The following is a 25434-nucleotide window of genomic DNA, read 5'->3' on the forward strand; positions in this document are numbered from 1 at the left end:
GTATGGATTTACATTTGCTGATGGGCAGTGTCAAACAGTTTACTTGGGTGGAACCTGTTCAGCTGTCACACATGCGCAATCTAGAAGTGCAGAGGAGTTAACTAATGGAGCCAGAACTGGGAAACAAATGCCTCCTCATTCCATATGGCTCTTTAGAAGGTCCCATTGGGATCTCTGTCACCCATAGCCGTGAGGTTTGGGGAAAGGCTGAGGCAAATGTGAAACTAGTGAGGCACTTGTGTCAGATGGAAAATTTAAGGGGGCACCAAGAAATTCCATAATCAAAAGAAATAATATTTTAATATAGCATTTTAAAAAATCAAAATCAATATAAAAATCCATGACCAAAGTAAAGATTAGGATCAGTATTACTAATTTTTTTCCTTTGGCCTCAGGATCCAATGTTTCAGCACAGCATAATCACTGACCCTGGTGCCAATAACCCGTCGGTTACACAGTCTTTTCTGGCCTTACCTTCTTTCCTGTTCACTTTTCTGAGCCCCTCATTCCTTTTCCTGGGATCATTGCTCAAAATGAACCATCTTCACATAAATTCCTATCTCAGGCTTTGCTTTTATACTGAGGGAGAGGAGGAAGGATGAGATTCAAGCTAAGTAACACAATGGCCACATAAAATATTATTTAAAGGATACTTTTGGAAGTAAAGGGATGTGCTATTAATAATTTCGCAGGATTAACATGCATAAATCAGACCTGTCCTAGCACATCAGGACATATGGTCTCATTACAGAAAAGGAAACAGGAGGAGAACCTCGGTGTCTCAGTCGATTAAGTGTGGGAGTTTTGATTTCTACTCAGGTCATGATCTCACAGGTACTGAGCTGGGGCCCTGCCCTGCACCCTGCACTAGGTTTATGCTGGGCGTGGAGCCTGCTTAAGATTCTCTCTCCCTCTACCTCTACTCCTTACCTGGTCCCTCTCTCTCTCTCTCTCTCTCTCAAAAAAATAAGCTTAAAAAAAAAAAAAAAGGAAAGGAAACAGGTTCTAAGGGAGTGATAAAAGGAATGAGAAACCAGCCTAAGAGGAGGGGTTAGACTGAAAACTACATAAATTGAGGCAGAAATGTCCCTCAGCCACTTAACCAGGACCTGGAAAGCAAACACACTTGCACACAATCTCCAAAAAGGTAGGACCTTGAACCTGTCAACCTCATCTGCCTGCCTTCTGCACCCCAGGACTCAGACCACATCCCCGGGCTAGTTCACACAACAGCAGGGGGCCTTTGGCAGGCACTGAACTGTTTGAGGCCCCTGCTCTGGTTTCCCTGCCAGATCTGGCCAAACTAGACCTTCTCCTCCTCCCTCTCTCCGTTCCTGGACTGGGGGCGGTCCCTTCTGCAACCCAAAGGCCTTCCAGTCCAAGAAGGCTCTGGCAGTCAGCCCCAATAAAGAGCCCCGGGGGCATGGGGAGAATGAGGGGATCCAAATCAGACCCCAGAGGTGGTGACAAGAGCGCCTCCATTACTGCGCTCTCACACAGGGCCAGACTTCGTGTTGAAGTCCTCTAGAAGTCCTCTAGAAACCCCAGCGGGATCCTGGACCGACCCGATAGCCCCTGTCCCCTACCTCCCTTCCTCAGCGCCTGTCTCTGACGCAGTGTGACCTTGCTCATCCCTTCCGGGCTCTGGGCCTGTTCCCCCCTTTTCTTAAGGTGAAGCTCCAGGCTGGCCAGAAGACGCTTTCCGGAGCAGCGCGGGATGGTGATTGAGTCCGGCCGTCCTCGTCCTCGGACGGGTGGGGAGTGAGCGTCCTGTCAGCCTGGTGCCAGCGCAGAGGTCGCACTCCTGTCACCCTCGCGCTCACAGAGGCTTCTCCTGAGCACCGACTCCACGGACTCGCCGTCCGCGCGGCGCCCGAGGACACCTGAACTCGGAACCAGGATTGGAAGGGCCACGCACGGAGAGACCCCTGCCCCAGGAGAGGCCTGGAGCGACGCCCACGGAGAGGGCCAAGGGCCGACTTCTCCAAGACCTCGCTGTCCGGCCTCGGCTCCTGCCTTTCGCCCGCTCTCCCCTTCGGAGCTTCGGCCTGGGACCTCCGCACTTGGGGTCGCGGGCGACTTAGGGTGTGAGGGAGCGGAGCTTTGCCTCACCGGGCCGCTGGGAGCCCAGGGCGGCTCAGGCGCGGGGTCGCAAGGGCAGGGGGGCGGAGCACCAGGCGGAGCCGGCGGGGAGCCCCACCCCTCCCGCGCGGCCGCCCTCCACTCCCCTCCCCGCCCCTGCCGAGATGGGCGTGTGGTCCGTAGTGCCTCCCGTGGCGTCTAGCTTTGCGACCGGGAGAGTTCCAACGCACGCAGCCTGTTTCCCGGGAACCCTCCCCGGTCGTGGGCCCCAATTTCCCGCAGCCTTCCACGACTCCGAGAACGTTCTGACACCCTCGGGGAACGCTCTCTGCTGCACGACTCGGTACGGGGACCGCTTTTCGCACCCCTTGTTGCTGGGGCAGACAGACGGTGGGAAGCATGCGGGACTACGACGAGGTGACCGCCTTTCTGGGCGAGTGGGGGCCCTTCCAGCGCCTCATCTTCTTCCTGCTCAGCGCCAGCATCATCCCCAACGGCTTCAATGGAATGTCAGTCGTGTTCCTGGCCGCCACCCCGGAGCACCGCTGCCGGGTGCCCGACACCGCGAACCTGAGCAGCGCGTGGCGCAACCACAGTATCCCGCTGCGGCTGCAGGACGGTCGCGAGGTGCCTCACAGCTGCCGGCGCTACCGGCTGGCGGCGATCGCCAACTTCTCGGCCCTGGGGCTGGAGCCGGGGCGCGATGTGGATCTGGAGCAACTGGAGCAGGAGAGCTGCCTGGATGGCTGGGAGTTCAGCCAGGACATCTACCTGTCCACCATCGTGACTGAGGTGGGTGTGTGAATGATCCTTCATCTGCCTCATACCCCTTGAGACTCCCTGGCAGTGCCTGGGTCCGCGTTTCCCACTTGCAATCAAACCTGACTGGCAAGCAACTGGGTTACGCTTCTCAAACACGTGTGTGCTGCGCATGAGCAGGGCTCGAGTGAGGCTTATTCCTGAGCGGTCCAGTCTAATATGGAGGGGATGGAGCAGGGAGTGTTGTCGCCAACTGTCTTTCCCTTTTTGAGTTTCACAACAGATGAAATTGTTTCCCAAGAGGCCCAGTCCCAGGCTGCTCAGATGTACAGTCTGATTCAAGTTCCTGCTACTCACATGAGGAGGGGTGTGGGGATCTCTGCTGAACCCAAGTGCATACACAGAGAAGAGCCTTGTTGCATGGCAGGCTGTGGGCAGGTTTGACCTGTTTCCTGGCCACAGAGGTCTGGAAGAATCAAAGGGTCTACTGCTCTGCCATACACATTTTGGTGAAGCTTGGGGTCCTATCTTGAGGCTCCAATTTCTCTGAAAAGGAGCAGAGGACCTTCTGATGCTGACTGGCTACAGGGGCCACAGGAGCCATAACTCTGGCCCCAATGTACTGATAAAGAGACTGACTCACAGAGACTCTTCTGAGCATAGGATGCAGGGGCCGGCAGGGGTTCCAGTTTATGCCATTAGCACCTTAGGATCCTAAGTGGTTTGGTGGCAAGTTTTCTGTTTCAGGAGTCAGGCTACACACATACTTTGTCCCTTACACTTCTTGCTTCACATGTGCTATGGGCCACAAGATGCCGCGTCCTTCTGAGGGGGGCATACCCAGACCAGTTTCCTGCTGTTGATCAGACAGGTAGGATTTCCCAGCTTCTGGCCCTGCCCCTGCTCTATGTTCCTCCCAAGAAAAACCCCAGTGTGGCCCCTCTTAGTCCTTAATCCTCTTGTCTCAGACCAATGTAGCAATCATCAGACACCATGTCTGGCCTTATGCTAGGCACTAGGCTAAAGACAGTTGGGGTGTAGGGGCTGCTTTCAAAACTCACATGCCCCTGGGGCACACTGGCCAGGTTACAGAGAGGGCTAACATTAACTCTGGTTAGTAATAGGATTCTGGAGCCTGAATTCAAGTTTGGCTGACCTGCTGTGTGACCTGGAGCAGTATATTACTGTCTCTGTGCAGATGGGTGAGGGAATACTCCAAGAAAAAGTGATAAAATTAGAGCTGAGTCTGGAAATATGAGTAGAACTTGCCCAAGCAAAGAACATGGCAGATTCTGTGGAAGGAATTCCCGTAGATCCAGGCAGTTGGTGTTCAGGGGATGACAGGTGAGGCTAGATATGCCTACAGAGATCATTTCACAGTGGTCACTGTAAAAATGTTGAGTAATTGACTTTATTCTGAGAGCAGTGAGGAAATAATAAGGGTTCTAAGCAAGGGGTAACATGGCCAGATTTGGGTTTTCAGCAGAAGCTTACTCTAGCTGCTATGAAAAGCAAGAAGACCAGTGAGGAATCTGTGGGAGTTTCCTTGGCAAGAGACTGGTGGCCAGCCAGGGGTGGTGGCTACAGGATCTATAGGACCTGTGGAAAGTGGGCTCAGCCTGTGACCCACCTCTGGATCCCCCAGCATTGCCACCAGGCCTACCTTGGACCCTGAAGTGACTGTGCTTCTCTGGCATTGATCCCCTAGCAGGGGCTCCTAGTGCCCACCCCCTTCCCACAGCCTGGTCCTGGGGTATCTAAGACTGGGGATCAGCTCACTCCACCTCAATTCCTGGAACTTGAGCTAAAGCTGGCCCCACTAGCTGCAGCCCCCCTAAAAGCTGGTCTGAACTCTTTTCTCTTCCTCGCTGGTGTCATTGACCTCATGGTGTGAAGGGTGGGTAGCTGCTCACCTTCAAGGCCATAGCTCCCCCTGTTGTGCCCTACTAAAGGATCCTGTGGGCACCTCTGGGGATGCACATCATCACACACTCACACGCAGAAAAAGGGTTTGCTTTTCTCAGCAGGCTTTCCCTTCCTTGCTTCTTTTTTGGTGGAAGAGTAAAATAAAAGACAAATGGATACTGGTGTTTGGAAGGAAGGAGAGGAGAAGCACCTCTGAGTAGGTGAGTAGGGGGAGGTGGTTCTCCACAGAGAGATGGTGACACAAGAAGAAGTTCTGGAGTCAGACTGGAGGGCCAGTTCTGAGCCCACCCCTAGCCACTTGGCTGACTTCAGCAGTTACATCACTTTTCAAAGCCTCAGTTTCCTTAACTACGAGAGGAGATACAAGCATGTGAAAATCTGCTCGACATTACTAATCAGTAAGGAAATGTAATCAACACCACAGTGAGGTATCACCTCACACCCATTAGGATGGCTGTTATATGGAGAAATTGGAATTCTTGTGCACTGTTGGTGGGAGTGTAAAAAGGTGTAGCCACTATGAAAAACAGTATGGCAGTTCCTCACAAAATTACAAGTAGTTTACAAGTTGGGAAAACTAGGCAGTCACTTCTGAGCTGGGTACCACTTCTCCCAGGCCCCATGCTCCAGAGGCCCTGTGAGAGCCTTTTTTTGGTAAGGACCAGCTTTCTGTGGCAGGCTGCCAGTGGCCTGAGGCAGGCATGCTGCTCCATCATCCAGGCTTCTGTCCTCTCCTGAAGTTGGCTGCATCCTCTAGGAATCCGTGGGTGGAGCTGCTGGTGGCTATGCCCTTGAGCATGATACAGCCTCCAGCAAAGGGCCTGGGCCTCTAGGGGCACTAGACTCGTGCCATCTTTCCTGGGACCTGGGGTCAGGGCACAGACAGAGGAGGACACACTGATTCTCCACCCATAACCCAAAAGTATGAGGTAGGAACATGAGGGCCTCATCCTCTGCTAATAGGGCGCTTATGGGAGGCATTGGGAGTAGCAGAGGAGGGACGATGAAATAGACTAAGGTTGATATCTGGTTGCTACTACATGGGACTACATACCACAGGATGTGCCTCCTCTGAGGCCTGGGTGGCCTCTGGCAAAGGTGAAAACTTTGAGCAGTAGGCAGGCTTATGCAGTTTTCTTTCTGTCAGGCCTAGAAGCTACCAGGAAATGCTGCTGGTGAGTGTAGAGACTAGCAGCTTGGCTGTCAGGACAGCCTGAATTTTATTAACCAAGTTCACACTCTAGCTCTCTGTCACATTCCAGAGGGGACAAGGTATGGGATCTACGCCTCCAGCCAACACCAGCAAGATTTTCAGAAAGATCTTGCACAGAAAACAAATAAAAGAGACTCAGGGGCTTCCCCTAGCTCTGATCTGAAATTGCTTCCCTGTTTATCAGCTGCCTCACCCCAAACAGTTTGTGCGTTGCCTCTCAGCTGTGCTCCTCTGACAATGGCCACCAGGATCTCAGAATGTGCTTTTGTCCGGAAGCTTCTTCACCCACATCTCCTGCCAAGTTTCTGGATAAACAAACTTTGTCCATCCCTCCTGGTGTACAACAGAACGCTCACACAGAGTCCAAGAGGTAGGGTGGTGTATTGACAAAAACAAGGCTCTGGCAGGGTGGGTCGCAGGAGCTGCACATGCCTCTGAGTGGACTATAATTTCGTCCTCGCAGCAAGCTAAATTCACTTCATATTCCGGGCTAATGCAGGGCTGCCTTGTTATCTGAAACTTTGGTCTGGTTTTAAGTATGTCTCTGGAGCCCAAAAGAAGAGCAAGAAAAGCATGCATTTGGAGTAGAGATGGTGGAGAGAGATTGGAGGCTCTTGGGAAGGGCCAGGTTGACTCACATGCCCTAGCGGTGGCCACAGATAGCCTGAGGCTGGCGGCTTTTGCTGTGTATTTGTAGGACTGGAGGTCAGGTTCACAGTGGCACCTTCCATAGCTTCCCCTCAGTGCTGGAGGGCTGATACAGACCCCATCTCACTCACTTCTGTTCCCAGAGTGGAGCCTAGGAGATGTGTGGTGGATCCGATGCCAGGCTGCACAGGGGAGAGCCGGGTCTCTGAGTCCCCTTCTCTTTCCTTTCAGGTGCCTCCACTCCCATCCTTACCACCCCACTCAAATTTTTGCTTTGGTTCAGCCTCTAGTGACCACAGAGCTCTCCACTGAGGCCTCCCCACCTATGGTTGTTTTTTCTTTACCTGTAATCTGAAGAAGGAAGGATACTGAGGACATTTTAAGGTTTAGTGCCCCCCTTCCCCCCCCCCACCACTATCCCCTGAGCTCCGAGTTGTAGAGGCTTTGTTCCTGGTGAGTACAGCCAAGAGATTGGGGAATCCCATCCTCTACTTGGCTCCTACTCATATAGTGGCAGCTCAAGCCCAGATTCCACAGGCTGAGAATACTGGGGCCCTGGTTGTGCTTGTCCCAGATTGTTTGTAAGGTAAGATGTTCCATCCCAGGAGAGTCAAGCCGAAAAGGTAGAGGCTACCATCCTCACCCAGAATCCAATTCTGAGGGCCACTTTTCCTACTACCGGCTCTGGAGCAAGGGCTCAGAGATTTTGTCCAGGCGGACAGGTAGGCCATAAGAATGGAGCTCTGAGGCTGTCCCCACGGGAAATAACTGCATTTGTTAGAAGTTGAAGAAGAAAAACACTAATGTACACAGCTCAGAAGCTCAAAGAATTCCAAGTAGAAGAAACAAAAAGAGTTCCACACACAGATACATTATAGTAAAACTGCTGAGACCCGAAGACAAAGGTAAAGTTTTGAAAGCAGCAAAGAAAATATGACTTGTGACATACAAGGGAAGCCTGATAAGGTTTACCCTTGACTTCTCATCAGAAACAATGGAGGCCAGAAGCCAGTGGGTAACATATTCAAAATGCTGAAAGAAAAAAGATGTCAACCAAGAATCTTAGTTCTAGCAAAACTATCTTTCAAAAATGAAGTAAAGATATTCCCAAATACAAAAACGCACAACTGAGAGAAAGTTTTTACAACTTATTCTTCAGGAATAATTTTTTTAAATGAACAACTTAAGATCTGAAAACTAAAAAAACATCTTTGAAAGAAATTAAAGAAGACATAAATAGGAGCACTTGGGTGGCTCAGTACATTAAAGGACTGACTCTCGATTTCATCTTGGGTCTTGATCACAGGGTTGTGGAATCAAGCCCCAAGTCAGGCTCTGTGCTGAGCATGGAGCCTGCTTGGGATTCTCTCGTTCTGCCCTCTCCTTCGCGTGTGCACATGCACTGTCTTTCTCTCTCTCTCTCAAATTAAAAAAAAAAAAAGGAAGACATAAATAAATGTGAAGACATGTCATGTTCTGCTCATGAAGTAGAAGTCATAATATTGTTAAGATAGCAGCACTTCTCAAATTTATCTATAGATTCAATACAAAATTTGTTCAGTATTATTAGTCATAAGGGAAATGAAAATTGAAACCACAATGAGACACTTAACACCCGTTGGGATGGTTAGAGTTAAAATGACATACAATAACAAGTGTTGGTAGGAAGATGGAGAACTGAAACCCTTGTTCATTGCTGTTGGGATTGTAAAATGGTGCAGCCACTTTAGAAAATAGTTTGGGAGTTTCTTGAAAGGTTAAATGTAGATTTATCACGACTTAGCAGTTCCACTCCTACGTATATACCCAAGAAAAATGAAAACATATATCCATACAAAATCTTGCCTGCAGAAATTCATGGCATCATTATTTTTTAATGTTTTTTTAAGTTTGTTATTTATTTTTGAGGGAGGGGAGAAGGTCAGAGAGACACAATCCCAAGTAGGCTCTACACTATCAGAGCTGAGCCTGATGCAAGGCTCAAACTCACAAACCATGAGATCATGACCTGAGCTGAACCAAGAGTCAGATACTTAACCAACTGAGCCACCCAGGCACCCCCATGGCATCATTATTCATAAAAGCCATAAAGTGGAAACAACCCCATTGTCTATCAACTGATGACTGCTAAGTAAAATGTAGTCTATCCATACAGTGGTATATTATTCAACTGTAAAAAGGAAAGAAGTACTGATACATGCTAAAACAACATGAATGAACCTTGAAAACATTATGCTGAGTGAAAGAAGCCAGTCACAAAATACTACATATTGTATAGTTCCACTTAAATGTCCAGAATTGGCAAATCCTTAGAGACAGAAAATATATTAGTGGTTGCCAGAGGCCAAGGAAAGAGAATGGGAAGTGACCGTTCATGGGTATGGGGTTTCTTTCAGAGGTGCTGAAAATGTTCTTAAATTAGATAGTGCTGATGGCTGCACAACTCTTCAAATAATGCCGAAAACCACTGAATTGTACATGTTACAAGAGTGAATTTTATGGTATGTAAATTGTATTTCAATGAACCTATTATAAACACAAAGAACAAAAAATCTAGATTTCCCCACCCCCATCCCCATCATGTGGCTGGGAAATTTCTAGCTTAGTCACAACAAAGTTATGAAAAAGAAATTGGAGTGGATGTGTATTCTGTTATTAACTAACTACTACTTCCTATTTTTCCCCTGGAATGAAACGTGTAAGATGACATAATGGAAACCTATTTTTCATTCTTAAATGGACTATTGCTAGCTTTTCATTCACAGTAATCTCTGAGATTGATATCCATTTATAAAAGGATTTTATGCTTTCTGGTAAAAGCTTTTTTGGTTTTCGGTCACTGACGAAGAAGTTCTTATATCCAAGAATCTCTGTTGGCTAGTCAGGTTTAAGTGTAACCTGCTTTACTTATTCATTCATACTGTTTGTTCTAAGTCATGATTTTGCTGTGAGAACAAAGGCATGAGCTTAGTAGAAAGTGAATGACCATTTAATGAGGCCTGAAATGTGTCAGACACTGTGTTAAACACTGTACTTACATTTCCTGTGCTCATGACAACCCCAGGAAGGGGTATTCTTGTTACTTCTTTGAAGATGAGAAAGCAGGCTGATAGAGGTGGATGAATGCCCAAAGTCACACAACCAGAAGTGGTAGAGCCCAAGAGAGCCTGTGCTCTTTGCTCAACATCAGGCTGCCTTCTGGAGTTCTCAGTATTATGGAGGTCACAGGGATACTCTTATCTTTATGTTCTTTTATGGCTTTGGTAAAGGGTAAAACTGCTAGCTAGACTGGCTACTTTCACAGTTCAAGGTTAAAGGTGATTTTCAAAGGACAGGGTGTGATACCATGCTTTTCCCCAAACTCATTTTCCATTACACCTGATTGTTCAGCATTCAGCATTCATTCATGAACAATTTGTTGAATATACACCATTTGCCTAGCCTGGTGCAAGCGTTAGTTATCTAAAATGATTACCTGATTGAGTTCAGGTTTTAGAACTCTGTCCATCTGAAAGAGGATGAGGAAGGGGTGTCTCTTTTTCTTTCTAGCCAGAGATCAAGGGCACAGTGGCCCAGAACAGAGCCTGCCCTGACCGGGACTACTGGGCTCATGCATGCACATATGCACACCTGATCTGTCCTATAAAGTATGCTTGACCTTGAGCTTTGTGGAGGCAGCAACCATGTCTGTTTTGTGCCCCACACAGAGTCTGGCCCAGAGCAGGTGCTCAATGACGGTTGAATAAATAATTAAGCAATTCCTTTTACCAATCCACTAGAACTCGAGCTGGTTGCTTCATTGCCCTGTGCCTTCATTTCCTCATTTATAAAGTAGGGATAAAGAGAGTACTCATTTCACATGACAACCTTGAGATCCCATGAGATAATACAAGGCACACAATGAGCACCCAATACACTATAGTCAATGTTTCTGTGAAGGGGCATGAGAGACATGCGTTTCTATGCCAAGAGTGGCCTTCCGTCTTCTATTACCTTGTGACCTGGGTTTTTGTTTCTTAAAGCAAAGCTGAAGGGTGGCCCAGCTACAACGACTCACTCTGCTATGTTAAGGAATGTTAAGACCCTGAGGTCTAAGACCCTGGGGATGAGGCAGACATGGTAACCCTGAGAAGGCATATCTGGTGCCCCCACCCTACACAGCTTGGGCCAGTTAGTTCCTACATTACACTGTGTCCAATGTGGTGTGTGTGTGTGTGTGTGTGTGTGTGTGTGTGTGGTGGAGGAGGGGGTTATATTTTGGAAATTTTAGTGCTTGACCTGAAATCACAGCTCCAGAGCAACACCAGCCAGCTCCTCACCAGACCGTCCACCACTAGTCTCTGAGCAAATCACATTATGCATGTTTGTGTGTACATGTATGTACACATATGTGCAGAGACCCAAGGGACAGTTCTGTCTTATTTAAGAAAAGACTCTCTTCAGGACTCCTGGCTGACTCTGTTGATTGAGCGTCTGATTTCGGCTCAGGTCATAATCTCCAAGTTTGTGGGTTTGAGCCCTGTGTTGGGCTTTGTGCTGACAGCTCAGAACCTGGAGCCTGCTTTGGATTCTGTGTGTGTGTGTGTGTGTGTGTGTGTGTGTGTGTGTCTGCCCCTCCCCTGCTCGCTCTCTCTCTCTCTCTCAAAAATAAACATTAAAAATTTTTAAATAAATTTTTTATTTAAAAAATTTCTCTCAAAATAAACATTAAATAAAATAAACATTTTCCTATTAAAAAGATTTTTTTAAGACTATCTTCCACTCAGCCTACAATGCCATTGCTAACCACAGGGAGTTCCCTGGGCTCTGGCTAGTGGGGCACCAAGATGCACCCCTCAAGTCCCAAGGGGCTGGTCACAGGTAGGGCCTGGCCTCCACAATAGCCCCATGGAGAAAAGGGCCCTTCTTTAGGCTGGCAGCTGATTTCTAGGACTCTAGTCTCATGAGCTGCTGCTGGAACTTTGTCTACAAATCCTGTATCCTATTACTAGGTCTGCTTCAGCTTTCCAAACGGATTTTCTGGGCATAGTAACTTCTCAAGAGAGGGCCCAACCTTGGAATGAACCATGGGTAGCTATGATGTCCAGCTGCCTTCCTCTGCTGGGTATGAGCAGGAGTTCCAAAGGCCAAAAACACCCTCCATGAACCCGCAACAGGTGGATGCTGTGTGCACATGACTACCTCCTGTGCCACATGATGCTGATAGGGCTTCTTGGGCCCCTCTTCAGGGAAGAAGGGGGACCTAGAGCCATGGCTGTGTGGGCTCCAGTAGGAGAGCAATGGGGAGCTGGCCCTTAACCCATCCTTCCCAGCACCCCAATTCAGAACTTGTCCTGCTCCATTCCCTAAATGTACCAGGCTCGACCCACTGCCAGGCCTTCTTTATGGGCATGCAAACTGTGCAGTCATATGGGGCTCCAAAGTTGTTTGTAATGCTCTGCTACTAACATCTTGAAATTCTTCATAGTTTTTGAACAAAGGGTCTTGCATTTTCAGATTGTACCAGGTAGCCAATCCTGCTCGCTACCTTTGCCATGTAATCCCTGGCTCCACATCTAACAGTCTTCCTCTTTCCTTTCTGTCTTTAAGTCTTTCTTTTTCCTTAATGTTTATTTATTTTTGAGAGAGAGAGAGAGAGCAGGAGAGGGGCAGAGAGAGACACACAGAATCCAAAGCAGGCTCCAGGCTCCAAGCTGTCAGCACAGAGCCCGATGCGGGGCTCAAATTCATGAATCGTGAGATCATGACCTGAGCTGAAGTCAGACGCTCAACTGACTGAGCCACCCAGGCGCCCCTGTCTTTAAGTCTTATTTATCCTACTCTAAGGCAAAATCCTGACAGAAAAATACTCAAAAACCACAAAGGAGAGCACATTCTCTTTGAAGAGCTTTTCTGCTTGACTGCAGATGGAATGGTGACAGTGAACAATAGACACATCAATACCCCTACCACACTTGAGAGTTTCTCAGCTCTGCCCAGCACTAAAGGCTGTGGTAGAGGTCTTTTGCCCTTAGTCCTAGTGTCTTCCATGAAGAATTATAGGGGATGGTATTTAATAAGCTCATTTGCCTGACCTTTGGAGTTCTTGTCCAAAGCATGACATGGGTGCAAGGTTGGTACAAGATCAAGCCTGAGCTGGTATCTAGCAAGCCCATTTACTGCTATGACTTCAGACAAACCCAGTCTCAGAACCTCAGTTCACTCTTACACAAAGCAGGCAAAACAACATGTTAGGAGGCTTTGGAATCTCAGTTTTATGAATCTGTGTGCTGGGGCAGATTCCAAGCTCTTTTCTGACACCTTGGCTAGTGATTTTTCAGAAGTGGGTGGCCACTAATTCAGGTGTATGTCCTGTTTATGCCTTCTAACCCATGGCATGACAGGGCACATGAATCCAGGCATACAGTTTTGGAGGGTTTGTGCCCTTTCCCCTGAAGCCCATTCAGGAACCCCAGTTGAAGAAAAACTGTACTCTGGACATGGTCTCAGATTCATCCTCTGCTTGTGCCTGGGGGACAGAGAGTCAAGTTCCTGGCCCACTTTGTTTTTCCTCTGCAGAGCTATGCTTGGGCTTTCTGCCTGTAGCCAGGATCGTGGGTGCCAGGAGAGGCGGCCTCATGAATCTTGTTATTGTCTTTAGGACGGGAGTGTTCTCAAGGACCTTATCCTCAACATCACAGCGTGACCCCTTTGTGGAAGGAAGTCTACAGGAGAGACTTCTCTCAGGTCTTAGTACTTAGAAAAACTAAATTCTGCAGAACGAGTATATCACTTTGCCTATGGGGATCCTGCGAGCTGAGCCACAGGGATCTTCAGAGCTGGATTTCAGAGCGTCTCTGGCAAGCATGCAGGCCCCTGGGCAGGACATCTGGCTGTGGGTCTAATCCTGGCTTGGTTATTTTGCAACCCTTCCTCCCCTCTGTTGTGTGCCCTGACTCCTTAGCCTTTTGTTTTACACTTTTCTCTTGGATGCGTCCTGCTGGAGACTGAAGTGTGATATAAATATGTGAATTCATTTTTAAATCTATTTTAGGGAAGTTGTGAGGATTAAGAACTGAACTGCTTAATGAATGTCATGGAAGCAGTTCTACCACCAAGTGGAGGGGGGATTGGGTAGGAGGCAGGGGGTTTTCCTGTAGACTGGATCATCTTGCCACACATAGCAATCCCTTGACCCAGAGCCCCCAAAATATCTATGGGTACCTGCAGTATATATGTGTATGTGGATGTATATATTTCATATATACATATATATACATACATATACACATATATTTCATTCATATATATATATATGAAAGCTCACTGAGCACACCTTGAAATCTTTGCAACTTCCCTTGAAATTTTGCTGACTTGACTAAATTGAAGAGCTGGGAGCTGAAATTCCTGCTGAAGCCCTCATGTTATGGATCTACCAGCAGGGACTTGTTAGGGGTGTGACAGCCCACAGGCCCTGGGGAATTGGAGGAACCACCTTTCTGGAAAGGCTGGGTAGGAAGGGTAGGAAAGTGTGTGGAGGAGTGTAGAGGGGAGATAAGGGGTGCTGGGGAGGTATAGATACCCACCCCCCACCACACAGTGGGTCCTGAATTTAGGCTCCAAACTCAGCCTATGGTGTGAATAGAGCAGTGAACACAGGGTTTTCTGGAGGAGTCTGTTCAGAAAATATAATCATAGACCACTTGCACTTTTCAACAAGGCAGAGGAAACTTCTATGCCTGGACCAAGGGACCAGGCCCTCTTCCCTGCCCCTGGGGAGTTTCAAACACCTTCCCTCCATGCTTGGATGCCTTCTGAAGCAGAAATACTACCTTGCTTCATACTGCTTCATGGCTGAGGGGTCACCGGTCACAGCCGTGGCCTCGGCTAGCTTTTTGCTATGGGACGCAAGAAGAGCCAAGGCATTACCCTCCCTTACCTGGAGAAGAGGAAGGTGAATCTCAGGGAGGGCAGTGACTTGCCCCAGTAAGTGCTAGAGTCAAGAGTCAACCCCAGGGTGAGACCTAGGCCCTTAGCACAAAGTTGACAGCCTGTCACAGGGGAGGAGAACCTTTCCAGCTGCCATGCTACTCCCTCAGATCTGGGCTGGGACTGGGCCTGCTGGAGGGCCAGGTCCATACTTCATGTTGTCTTCTCTGACAGTGGAGTCTAGTGTGTGAAGATGACTGGAAGACGCCCCTCACCTCCTCCCTGTTCTTCCTGGGTGTGCTCTTTGGCTCCTTCGTGTCCGGGCAGCTATCAGACAGGTAAGGAGGCTGGGAGGGAGAAAGGGTGGGATAGAGCCCCTTGTCCATTCACTATCTGTCTGGGAGTTGAACTGAATTTTGGGTATTTCTACCCAGAGAAAGAGAGGCCCCTCATACCAACAAGTCAGTGCAAGGAGGAGCCCTAATGTCTCACATCTTCCCTGCCTTCATTTACTTATTGGAACCTTACTTTGTTCAGTTTTCCCAGTCTTGCACTTCCAGGGTTTTGCCCAAAGGTCGGGAGGAGGCAATGGTCCCACTGGAGACTGGAGTCTTTATATCACCAAACTTCTCAAAAAAAGAATACACACACACACACACACACACACACACACACACACACACACCCTGCTGGCATCACCACTGCCTCCCCATCCTATCCCCAACTCTCAGATGGCAGATGATCTGTCCACAAACAGCCATCAGTCAGAGTAAGGGCCAGTGAGTGCCCACATCACTGCTATGCAGGGCACCAGGGCCACAGACTGACCGAGGCTGGTTGTGGACCTCCTGGATCTCAATCTAGAGGAGACAGCATTGCAGCTCCAGGAGAAGTGCCCCACTGGCCCCTGAATGGTCTATGGGGACCAAAGCAGGAAGGTGGGAATGCTAAACGGCAGTGTTGAGAAGGCTTCCCAGAGGAATGCCTATCACTCCACCACTTACCAAGTCCAAAGGGACAGCAAACCCAACAGCCTGAGATATGATTTTGGAAAATGACGTAGGAGACAGTTTTGCCCATGCCTGTGCTCCATTCTACTCATTGGTCACTATCAGAAAGCGAAGTGAAGGCTTAAGCCAATTCTCAGCATGTCTTCTGTTAACAGCTACTTTTCCCATAGAGAACTGGCTTGCAATTTTGTTTGCACATTAGACTCATCTGGGAATTTTTTTAAAATCCTGACACGCAAACTGCATCCTAGACAATAAGAATCTTAGGAGGTGAGATGCTGACACGAGCATTTTTTGGCACCAGGGGGTTTCAAGTACAGCTAAGGTTGAAGACCACTGCCATAAAGGGAGTCTTCACTCTGGATTGACACAATTCCCGTATTGCTGATAGATGTATCTGTAATCTGTACTTAGTAATTTGCCAGAAATGTGGTGGTAGCTTCTTCCTGTGGCTTGTTCTAAAGAGCAGAATTCTGTGTGGTCCTTGCATGAGATGCTCTGTGATTTCAAGATATGGGGCCTTTACAGAAGGTTTTGAATCTCAGAAGTCACCTCCTGGGTAGATGGATGCCCAAGACCTCACCAAGGAAGAAGTGGGAGGATGAGACAGGGAGAAAAGTCTGTCACACAGCCCTGAAAACAAACAAACAGACAAACAAACAAACACAAAGTCTGCAGTGATGCCTGACTCAGGGCTTGCCACATGCCCGGCTGTGAACTGCACATGCCATCTTTTGTGCTGTGCTGTATTCTACAGGTTTGGCAGGAAGAACATCCTCTTTGCGACCATGGCTGTGCAAACTGGCTTCAGCTTCCTACAGATTTTCTCCATCAACTGGGAGATGTTTACTGTGTTATTTGTCATCGTGGGCATGGGACAGATCTCCAACTATGTGGTGGCCTTCATTCTAGGTAAGACTGTTTTCTAAATTTTTTTTTTCAACGTTTATTTATTTTTGGGACAGAGAGAGACAGAGCATGAACGGGGGAGGGGCAGAGAGAGAGGGAGACACAGAATCGGAAACAGGCTCCAGGATCCAAGCCATCAGCCCAGAGCCTGACGCGGGGCTCGAACTCACAGACCGCGAGATCGTGACCTGGCTGAAGTCGGACGCTTAACCGACTGCGCCACCCAGGCGCCCCGGTAAGAATGTTTTCTGATGCTCAGGCCTTCTCCTTCAAACCTTTTGAGAGGCCAGGAAGAAGGGACCACCGAAGAGGAGCATAAGGAGTGCTCTTAGGACGGCAGGAGGCTCCTCAACCCATGGGCTGTGCTTCTAAAACATGATCAGCCTCAGACATATGTGTGTTGGGGAGGGGGCTGAAGCCTCAGGTTCTTTGATCTGGTCGCAGGCAAGGCAGGCACCCACAAGGCTGGGCTCTGGAATGTAGTGGTGGATAGAAGCTGGAGCTGATAGGAACCAGCCACACAATAGCTGAGCACAATTCAGCAACACGGGGCTTGGCAAAGGCACAAAGTTGGGGTGCTGGGGATGTCTTTGACTTGAGTTTTGAAAGCTTGGGACGTCTGCCTGTGTCAGGGCAAAAGTGTTCCTGGCAGCTGTGCATGGCCTGTGGAAGAACTTAGGGTAGATGGTGTAGCCGGTACACAGGTAGAAGAGGCAGGCATGTGCCAGACAGGAGTTCAGTGCCAGTCTGCCATCCCTGGGCAGGTCTGGTGGAGCTCACTCCAGAGCTTATCAGCAGCGTGCAGGATGAAGTCTTGCTGATAATAGTCCTATCTCCTAACAACAGCATTACTTCTGGAGTCTCAGGCTGCTGAGTGGGACACACAAACTAAAAGACATGAGGAGGACCCCAGGGCCCTCACCAGCATTTCCTGAGAGGAAGTGAGGTGAGCTCCAAGCAGGCTGACCAGGGTCACCCATGAGAGCAAGCACCCCAACATGCTCTCTGAGCCCACCTGCTGACTCTGACCAGCTGAGAGAAGGGGAAATGAGGGGCCCTTCTGGAACAATAGACAACAGTTCCTATAATCTCTAGGCTGACAATATATCCTTGTTGATTCATTGCTGACCCAGTTTGCCCCTATTGTCACAGTGTAATTATTAACATGCCCTTTTAATGTAAGTCTAACAATTCTTCCTGCTGCGTCTGGTAAGATGGAGTCTGATTGCTTTTAAGAATCTGAATGACTCCCTGGATTTGGAGATGCTATGCTCTCTTAGTTGAGGACGTGTACACTCTCTGTGAGGTTGTTAAGATGGAATTGCTCACATTCCACTCCTTTAATGATTTGTGAAGAGCTCCCACAGCCAAGGTATCTGAAGATGGGGGAAGGGAAGAGCATGCTGGAGCCACATGGTCCTGGCAGTTAGCACCCTCTTCAGCAGGCCCCAGCAGGAGGGGGGCCTCCCTCTTCCTTGTGGGGAAAGAAGGGAGCCAGATGTTCTTTTTTTTTTTTTAAGACAGACAGACAGATAGACAGTGTGAGCAGGGGAGGGGCAGAGGGAGAGGGAGACACAAAATCCAAAGCAGGCCCTAGGCTCAGAGCTGTCAGCACAGAGCCCGATACAGGGCTTGAACTCACGAACCGTGAGATCATGACCTGAACTGAAGTTGGATGCTTAACTGACTGAGCCACCCAGGTGCCCCAAGAGCCAGGTGTTCTTAAAGAAGGTCCTTTGTGTAGAGGACACACAGCTTCAGGCCAGTAGTGCTAGAAATGAGAAATTGGAGGAATTTAGGATGAAATTGCAACCTCCTAATGCTTCATGGCTGCAAGGACACAGGGCTCTTGAATAAAGCCTATTTGTTCTCATGGGCAAAATCTCCCAGAATCCATCTTCCTAGGGGTGATCCTCCCTAGGTCCAAAAAACCCAATTTGTGGCTATACTTGGGCCAGACACATACCAGAGACTAAACAGGTCTCCCAAAGCAGATGATTCTGCCTGAGATTGGCAGACTCCTTTAAGGAGGGCCTAAAAGACCATCTAAAAGGGAAGGGCAGAAAATCATGGTGAAGCCAGAGAAACCCTATCATTGGGATTGGGAGCCAGGTGGGGTTTGTCCCAGACCTGGTGTCCCCCAGGTTCTACTGAACGGCCAATATTGAGTCCTGCCTTTCCAGGGGCGTAGGATGCTTCTGGAGCCTTGGAACCTCCCCTGTGTGAGTGGATGAGGCTGGAAGAGCATCCCACAGGGAAATCCTGCCCAGTTGGCCCTGACACTACAACCTACTCCCCTCCCTGGTCCCCGTGTAAGAGAAGTGACAGGGCCAAGGGGAAAGTAAGATCATGTACAATCAATCAGAGCCCACATGTACAAGCCAGCAATCAGTGAGCTGGATGGTGGGTGCAACAGGCTCCCCATCCATCCACCTGGGTCCCAGAGCCTCCTTGGCTATCGAGCTTTCATTGCACTTGCAGGAAACTGCCGACTTTTGTATCCTCGTATGAGACTCTTTTTGTTGGGTTCTCTGGATGCACATTTAAGAACATCACTGAAAACTAATGTGCCCCCTGGAGCAGCGGACTCGTGTCAGTGCCTGGGGCCGGCCGGGTGGCATGGTTGGCGTGGAGTGTGAGCACTTGGTGGAGGCTGGCTTCTCCTGCAGCACAGCGGCGCTCTCTAGTGTTCCAGGGCTAAAACAGCGAATTCCGGGTTTCAAGTAAAATAAACTGAAGTTTGGGGTCTGGGCCTTCTTTTTTGCCCTCTGGCTCTAGGGAAGGACTGGCAAGACTCTGTGATGATAATCTCATTTTAAGAGGCTTCACGTTAATTCAGGAAGCTGAATTACTCCCGTTCTCAAAACGATGCAGAAGTGGACCTTTTAAAAATTGTAAAACCTGGCAGAATCTCAGGAGACAAGAAAAGGAAGGGAAGGAATGATGCTAGCCAAAGGAACATGAAGTGGATACCCCTGGAAGTGAGGGCACTGCCACAACCATGCTAGTTTAGGAGGAAATGACCACTCAGGACCAATGACACTGACCCTTTCTACACTCCAGCTGCCCCCCACCGTCTCCCACTGTTTCCCAGAAGTTATGCCTTCAAGCCGTCCACAGCCTTCTGGGTAAAATGCCACAGGCTCCTCCTTTATCCCTCATCACTACCTGTCCAAATTTATTTTGCACAGTTAACTGCCTTCCTGTCTTGACAAATCCATTAATTCAGTATTTTCCTAGTACTCCTAACTTCAACCTCCTATGCAATATTTGTGCCAGCATGCCGAACGATTTAAAACTCTGCTTCCTCTGGTGTCTACATGTGTTTTTCCTTTTCATAAGTATGTAACTGATGGCATCTTCCTTTATAACTCTGGCTACCAGAAAGCTCAGGCAAAATTGAAATTTCACTATATCAATTGTGCAGTCTTTTTTAGCCACATATTTTTAAAATAGGTTTTTGTTTTTTTTTTTTTTTTTTTTTTTTGAGAGAGAGAGAGAGAGAGAAAGAGAAAGCGTGCGTGCCCACACAAGCTGGGCAGGGGCAGAGAAGGAGAGGGACAGAGGTTCCAAAGCAGGCTTTGTGCTGACGATGGCAGAGAGCCTGACGCAGGGCTCGAACTCACGAACCACAAGATCATGACCTGAGCAGAAGTCAGACACTTAGCTGAGCCACTCAGGCACCCCTAAATTGTTTTTAAATTAAGGTGTCATTTGCGTACCATACTATGCACTCTTTTAAAATGTGTATTTAAAACTTTTTAGTGTTTATTTTATTTTTGAGAGAGAGAGAAAAAGAGAGAGACAGAGCATGAGCAGGCGAGGAGTAGAGAAAGAGGGAGACACAGAATCAGAAGCAGGCTCCAAGCTCTGAGCTGTCAGTACAGAGCACAACATGGGGCTCGATCTCGTGAACCACAAGATCATGACCTGAGCTCAAGTTGGATGCTTAACCTACTGAGACACCCAGGTGCCCCTAAAATGTGTATTTTAGTGGTTATTACTATATTCACAAAGTTGTACAACCATCAGCTCTTTCTAACTCCAGGACTTTTTCATCACCTCCCCCCAAACTCTGTACCCATTAGCAGGGACTCCCCATTTTCCTCTTTTCCTAGCCCTTGGCAACCACTGATCTACTTTCTGTCCATATGGATTTATCTATTCTGAACATTTCAGATAAGTGGAATCATACAATATGTGACCTTTGTGACTGACTTGCTTCACTTGATGTTTTCAAGGTTGGTCCATGCTATAGCATGAATCATTATTCCATTGAGTGATTTACTACATCTTGTTCATCCATACATCAGTTGATGGGCGTCTCAGTTGTTTCCACTTTTTGGTTATCAAAAAGAATGCTGCTATCAAACATATGAGTACAGAGTTTTTTGTGGATATGTGTTTTTCAGTTCTCCTGTATATATACCTAGGAGTGGAATTGCCAGGTCATATGGTAATAATTTTATGTTTAACCGTTTAAGGAAGTGCCATAGTGTTTTTCAAAGTGATCAGTTGCATATTTTTTGTTCTTTTCTCCGAGGGATAACTTTTACCTTTCTTTGTATTTTACTTTAATGTTACCATTTTCTTATTGTATTCAAATTATTAGCTACCTCAAAGACTTCAAGGGATGAGATGGGATATAAATACATTAAAAAGATGCAGAAATTTGTTGTCACCCCTTTTTTGCACTGCATCATGTGAAGAAAGATCTGGAGGGACCCAGGGAGGAGCAAGGACTCACGCTTGTCTGTTCTCAAGGAGTTTACATCTGGTCAACAGAGGCAGTCAATGCAGTTGTTACTGAGGACATGAGACATGGGTGAGGTAGGGGTGGCTATATGCTGGATATATGCAGAGATAGGAAATGTTACTTTTAACTAGAATGATCTCTTTAGGTTCATAGAAGGGAGAGAAGTAGCCCTGAGTAGGGGGATATCTGTTAATTTGAGGAGAATTCTGAGTATTTTCCAGGGAGCAAAGAGAGGTTCTACTGTCTGACCTCTTGGTCAAAGGCACCGTACTTCCCATCATTCCTCTGACATCCAGCATATTTCAATTGTTTGACAAGGATAAAAGAATTAGCTATTCCTGAGAACCTGTCATATGCCAGATGCTCTACTAGGCACTTTACACACAGTATCTCAGTCCTTGTAATAAGAACTCCATGAAGTAGGACTTATCAAAGTTACTATAGTAGTAAGCGAGTGTCAAGGAGCCCAGGCTTTCTGCAGGTGCCACTCTGCATATGGTTTCTGTACTCACAACCCAGGGGCCCCTGCCTCCTACTTCTGATTCTGGCAACTGCCCCACCTTATTTCTTGAGCTGGGGTCTGCCACAGGCCTGTGTTAGTCATTCATGGAAGAGCATGTCCTGCCTCCATGTGGAATGGATTCAGTGGTTCCTGGGATGACTCCCACAGAAGGGCCTTGATCAATGCAGAAGTGAGCCTGACCCTCCCTGAGTCACCCACTTGGACAGAGTACCCTCTTGGAGAGAGTACTTAGATTCAGGGGGTAGTGACAGGCAAAAGGCAAACACTCCTGGCCAGGACAGGCCCTTCTGGCTTAGATGACAGAGTCTTACTTCCAAGAGACACTCCAAGAACCAACTAGACCAAAACCAACTAGAAGCAAAAACCTAGGGTGTAAACAAGGCCAGGAGAGGCATTCCCAGCCAGGAGAACCAGAAGTCACTGCTGTCACCTGTGGGGCAGCTACAGCCTGTGAAAGTTCTGCAGGAATCAAGGCTCCTCTCTTAGCGTTCCTCTGAAAGGGCTGGTTGGCCTCCAGTTGGTTCAAAGACCAGCCCAGGAAGGGAAAACACAAATCCTCACTTCTTGAACGGAGACCATGGCCTGACCCATCTCCCATGAATGTCTCCTTTAGGAGTCTCAGGTGAAGAACTGGTTGAGAAGGCCCAGGCTTTGCCCCCAGGTGATTTTTTATACATGGTGTGAAGTGAGACCATTTGCTTCAGCTGTTTAAGTCTCAGCTGATTATATGTAAAACAGAAGTAATATTCATTTTTGCACAATTATTGTGATGCTTCAAAGAGATAATAGAGTAAACACTTAGTCTAGAACCTGACTCAAAGTGCCGGCTCAAAATAAATGCTAGTGTGAAGATGATGGTGATGATGAGGACAATGATAATGTTTGCAGAGGGGTGATGGTCTAAAAGTCACAGAGCAGGAAGTCGTGCTAATAAGGAACTCTTCAGGTTCATGCCATCCATGTGGCTCCACAGAAAGGCAGAGTGGTAGATTTAAAAAGCTCTGTCTCCCATGGGTACTCTGCAAAGTCAGAACAACTCTGTTCTGCCCTGACACTCGAGCTTAGTGACAGAGATTATCCAGGAACCCAGTGGTGTCACTTCTCTTTCTTATCAGGATCGTGGAAGTATGGGGGAGCTCCCTTGCTTCACAATTCTGCAAGATTCTCCCTTGGTCCTGTGCACTTTCTCTTTTCCACAACCAAATCCTCTGCTGCTTCACTTCTGAATCTCTGCTTAGGAATGAAGCACCCCCTATCCATTCTCACATCACAATAATTACAGCCGAAGTGTTTAGAAACATGGCATGGTGAGTCTGCCTATGGAGTGGTAGGAGGGTCCTTAGCGAGGTAAGAAAATACCTGAAATTAACACTCATGATCTTCAGAGAAGTTAGGCCCTATTTTTGGAAATTAGTTGAGAGGCTATAACAGGCCCCAGGTGGTTAGGGCTGTTGCCCACAGTCTGGGATGTGAGAGGCGCACATTTCTAACAGTCTGCTTTTTAGCAATGGGTGTTCAAGAGGGTACCACTGAGGCAAACCTCTAAGTCATGCTGAGGAAGAAATGGGTTGGGGATAAGGAACAAGTGGTGAGAATGGGAAACTAGCCAAATACAATTGACCCATGAGCAAGGGGGTTGGGGTACTGACCCCTCCTTCACCCACACAGTCGAAAATCCCATGTATTACTTTTGACTTCGCCAACACTTAACTACTAAGAGCCTACCATTGATCAGAAGCCTTACTGATAACATACACAGTCAATTAACATATGTATTTTTTTAATGTTTATTTATTTTTGAGAGAGAGACAGAGCATGAGTGGAGGAGGGGCAGAAAGAGAGGGAGACACAGAATCCGAATCAGGCTCCAGGCTCTGAGCTGTCAGCACAGAGCCCGAAGTGGGGCTCGAACTCACTAACCGTGAGGTCATGACCTGAGTTGAAGTCGGATGCTCAACTGACTGAGCCACCCAGCGGCCCCACAATTAACATATTTTTTATGTTGAATATATTATTACTGTATTCTTATAATAAAGTTAGCTAGAAAAAAGAAAATGTTATTATGAAAATCATAAGGAAGAGAAATATATTTACAGTACCATACTTATTTACTAAAACAAAAACAAAACAAAAAACAAAAACCTTGTGTATGTGGACCCATGGAATTCAAACCCATTGCTCAAGGGTCAACAGTAGTAATTGTACTGCTTCTCTGGAATTAGCCCTTAATTCCTTAGCCTGGGCTCAGGGCATATCAACACATCTGAGAAAATATCTCTTTAAAGACAAGCCTGAATGGTCCTTTGAATGCTGTTTTGTGTTTCCTGGGTTACTTTTCTGCAGTGGTGGGCAGATCTCAAATAAAAGGCAGAGCCGTTGCCATTGGCCAGATCTCTGCCTCGGGGCAGAGGACCAAGAGTGGACTCCGGAAAGGGCCTGGAACTCTGTGACAACAGAAGGAGCTTCTTCTCAGACTCCCCCATATCAACTGAGAGCTCCAAGAGGCAGGCAATGTCTCTGGAAGACCTGTGGCACTGAGCACAGCAAGAGCCAACAGCCACCTGTGTGTCCTCTCCCCAAACTAGGGCCCAACGCCAAGCAGTCTTGGCCCTTTGTGGCGTTCTGGGGAGGCTCCATGAAGTTCCCTGGGTGTGTGGCCAGCTGTAGAGCTGCCTGTCACCTGCTGGGCCAGCAAATCAGCTGCTTCTTTTCTTTCCATGGTCTGAATAGACTATTTCTGCCTGGGGCTGATCTCTGGACACAGTGTGGCTGCGGGGAATTCAGCCCTGGATGTTGGAACCTTCCCTATGTACCTCAGGAGCCAGCTGGACCCTATTTATCACTTCCCAGGGCTCAAGGGTGGCTAAAGGTGTCCTAATGCGACTCAGTTAACTATGAACTTCCCACTGTTGCCCAGGACCCCGTGTCTGTTTATAGTGCAGAACTCTGGGAAAGGCTCCATGCATCACGACTCCACAGAGACCTCCAGAAGAGCCCCGACTGTCTCCTGGAGCACCCTGTCGGCTCCTCAACCTGGGGCACTCATTTTGGAAATGTGGCCTTCTCAGAAGAGATTACCCCTCAGGGCTGGGCATGATATTTCTGTGACATGAGATGGCCTTCAAAAGATAAATCTATGGCTCCTTTAAAATCTCATGAAAACTCATCCTTCTCTAAGGTGACAAGTCTTGGGTCACTTCCTGCTTTCCTTCACCCTGATCATGCCTCCTCTGGGCCACACGGCAAACAAGTGCCACTTCCCTTTTCCAAGTAATTACAGTTTGAACTCTAACTGCCAGGTAATTGATGTAAAACAGCAAATATTAAAGTGAGTTAAAATGCTAATACTCCTCCCTTGTTTTGAACAGGAACTGAAATTCTTGGCAAGTCAGTTCGTATTATATTCTCTACGTTAGGAGTGTGCACATTTTTTGCAGTTGGCTACATGCTGCTGCCACTGTTTGCTTACTTCATCAGAGACTGGCGGATGCTGCTGCTGGCGCTGACGGTGCCGGGGGTGCTGTGCATCCCCCTGTGGTGGTGAGTGTGGCTCGGTCCCAGACAGCCCCCTGCTGCGGGCCAGCATGCCTGGAGCCAGAGCCTGGTGTGGATCCTCCTCGCGTGGGCTTGCGTGACCTCAGCGCGGCTGGCTGAGGCTGGGGTTTCGGAGCCCGTAGAGTGTCTGCCTCGCTGTGGGTGG

General features: G+C 48.0%; 1 protein-coding gene across 2 annotated transcripts in view; it reads left to right on the forward strand.

The window, feature by feature from the left end:
• The first annotated feature begins 2263 nt into the window (after positions 1 to 2263).
• Positions 2264 to 25434, forward strand: part of LOC115515720 (solute carrier family 22 member 4) — a 41911-nt gene continuing 18740 nt past the window's right edge. For both annotated transcript variants that reach the window (XM_030317802.1, XM_030317805.1), the window contains exons 1-4: positions 2264 to 2874; positions 14771 to 14874; positions 16304 to 16458; positions 25103 to 25274. In XM_030317802.1, the coding sequence (XP_030173662.1) occupies positions 2482 to 2874; positions 14771 to 14874; positions 16304 to 16458; positions 25103 to 25274 (824 nt within the window). In that variant the 5' untranslated portion in view covers positions 2264 to 2481. The remainder of the gene's footprint in view (positions 2875 to 14770; positions 14875 to 16303; positions 16459 to 25102; positions 25275 to 25434) is intronic.

The sequence above is a fragment of the Lynx canadensis genome, chromosome A1 (genome assembly GCF_007474595.2).
Source record: "Lynx canadensis isolate LIC74 chromosome A1, mLynCan4.pri.v2, whole genome shotgun sequence".
Taxonomy (NCBI): Eukaryota; Metazoa; Chordata; class Mammalia; order Carnivora; family Felidae; genus Lynx; species Lynx canadensis.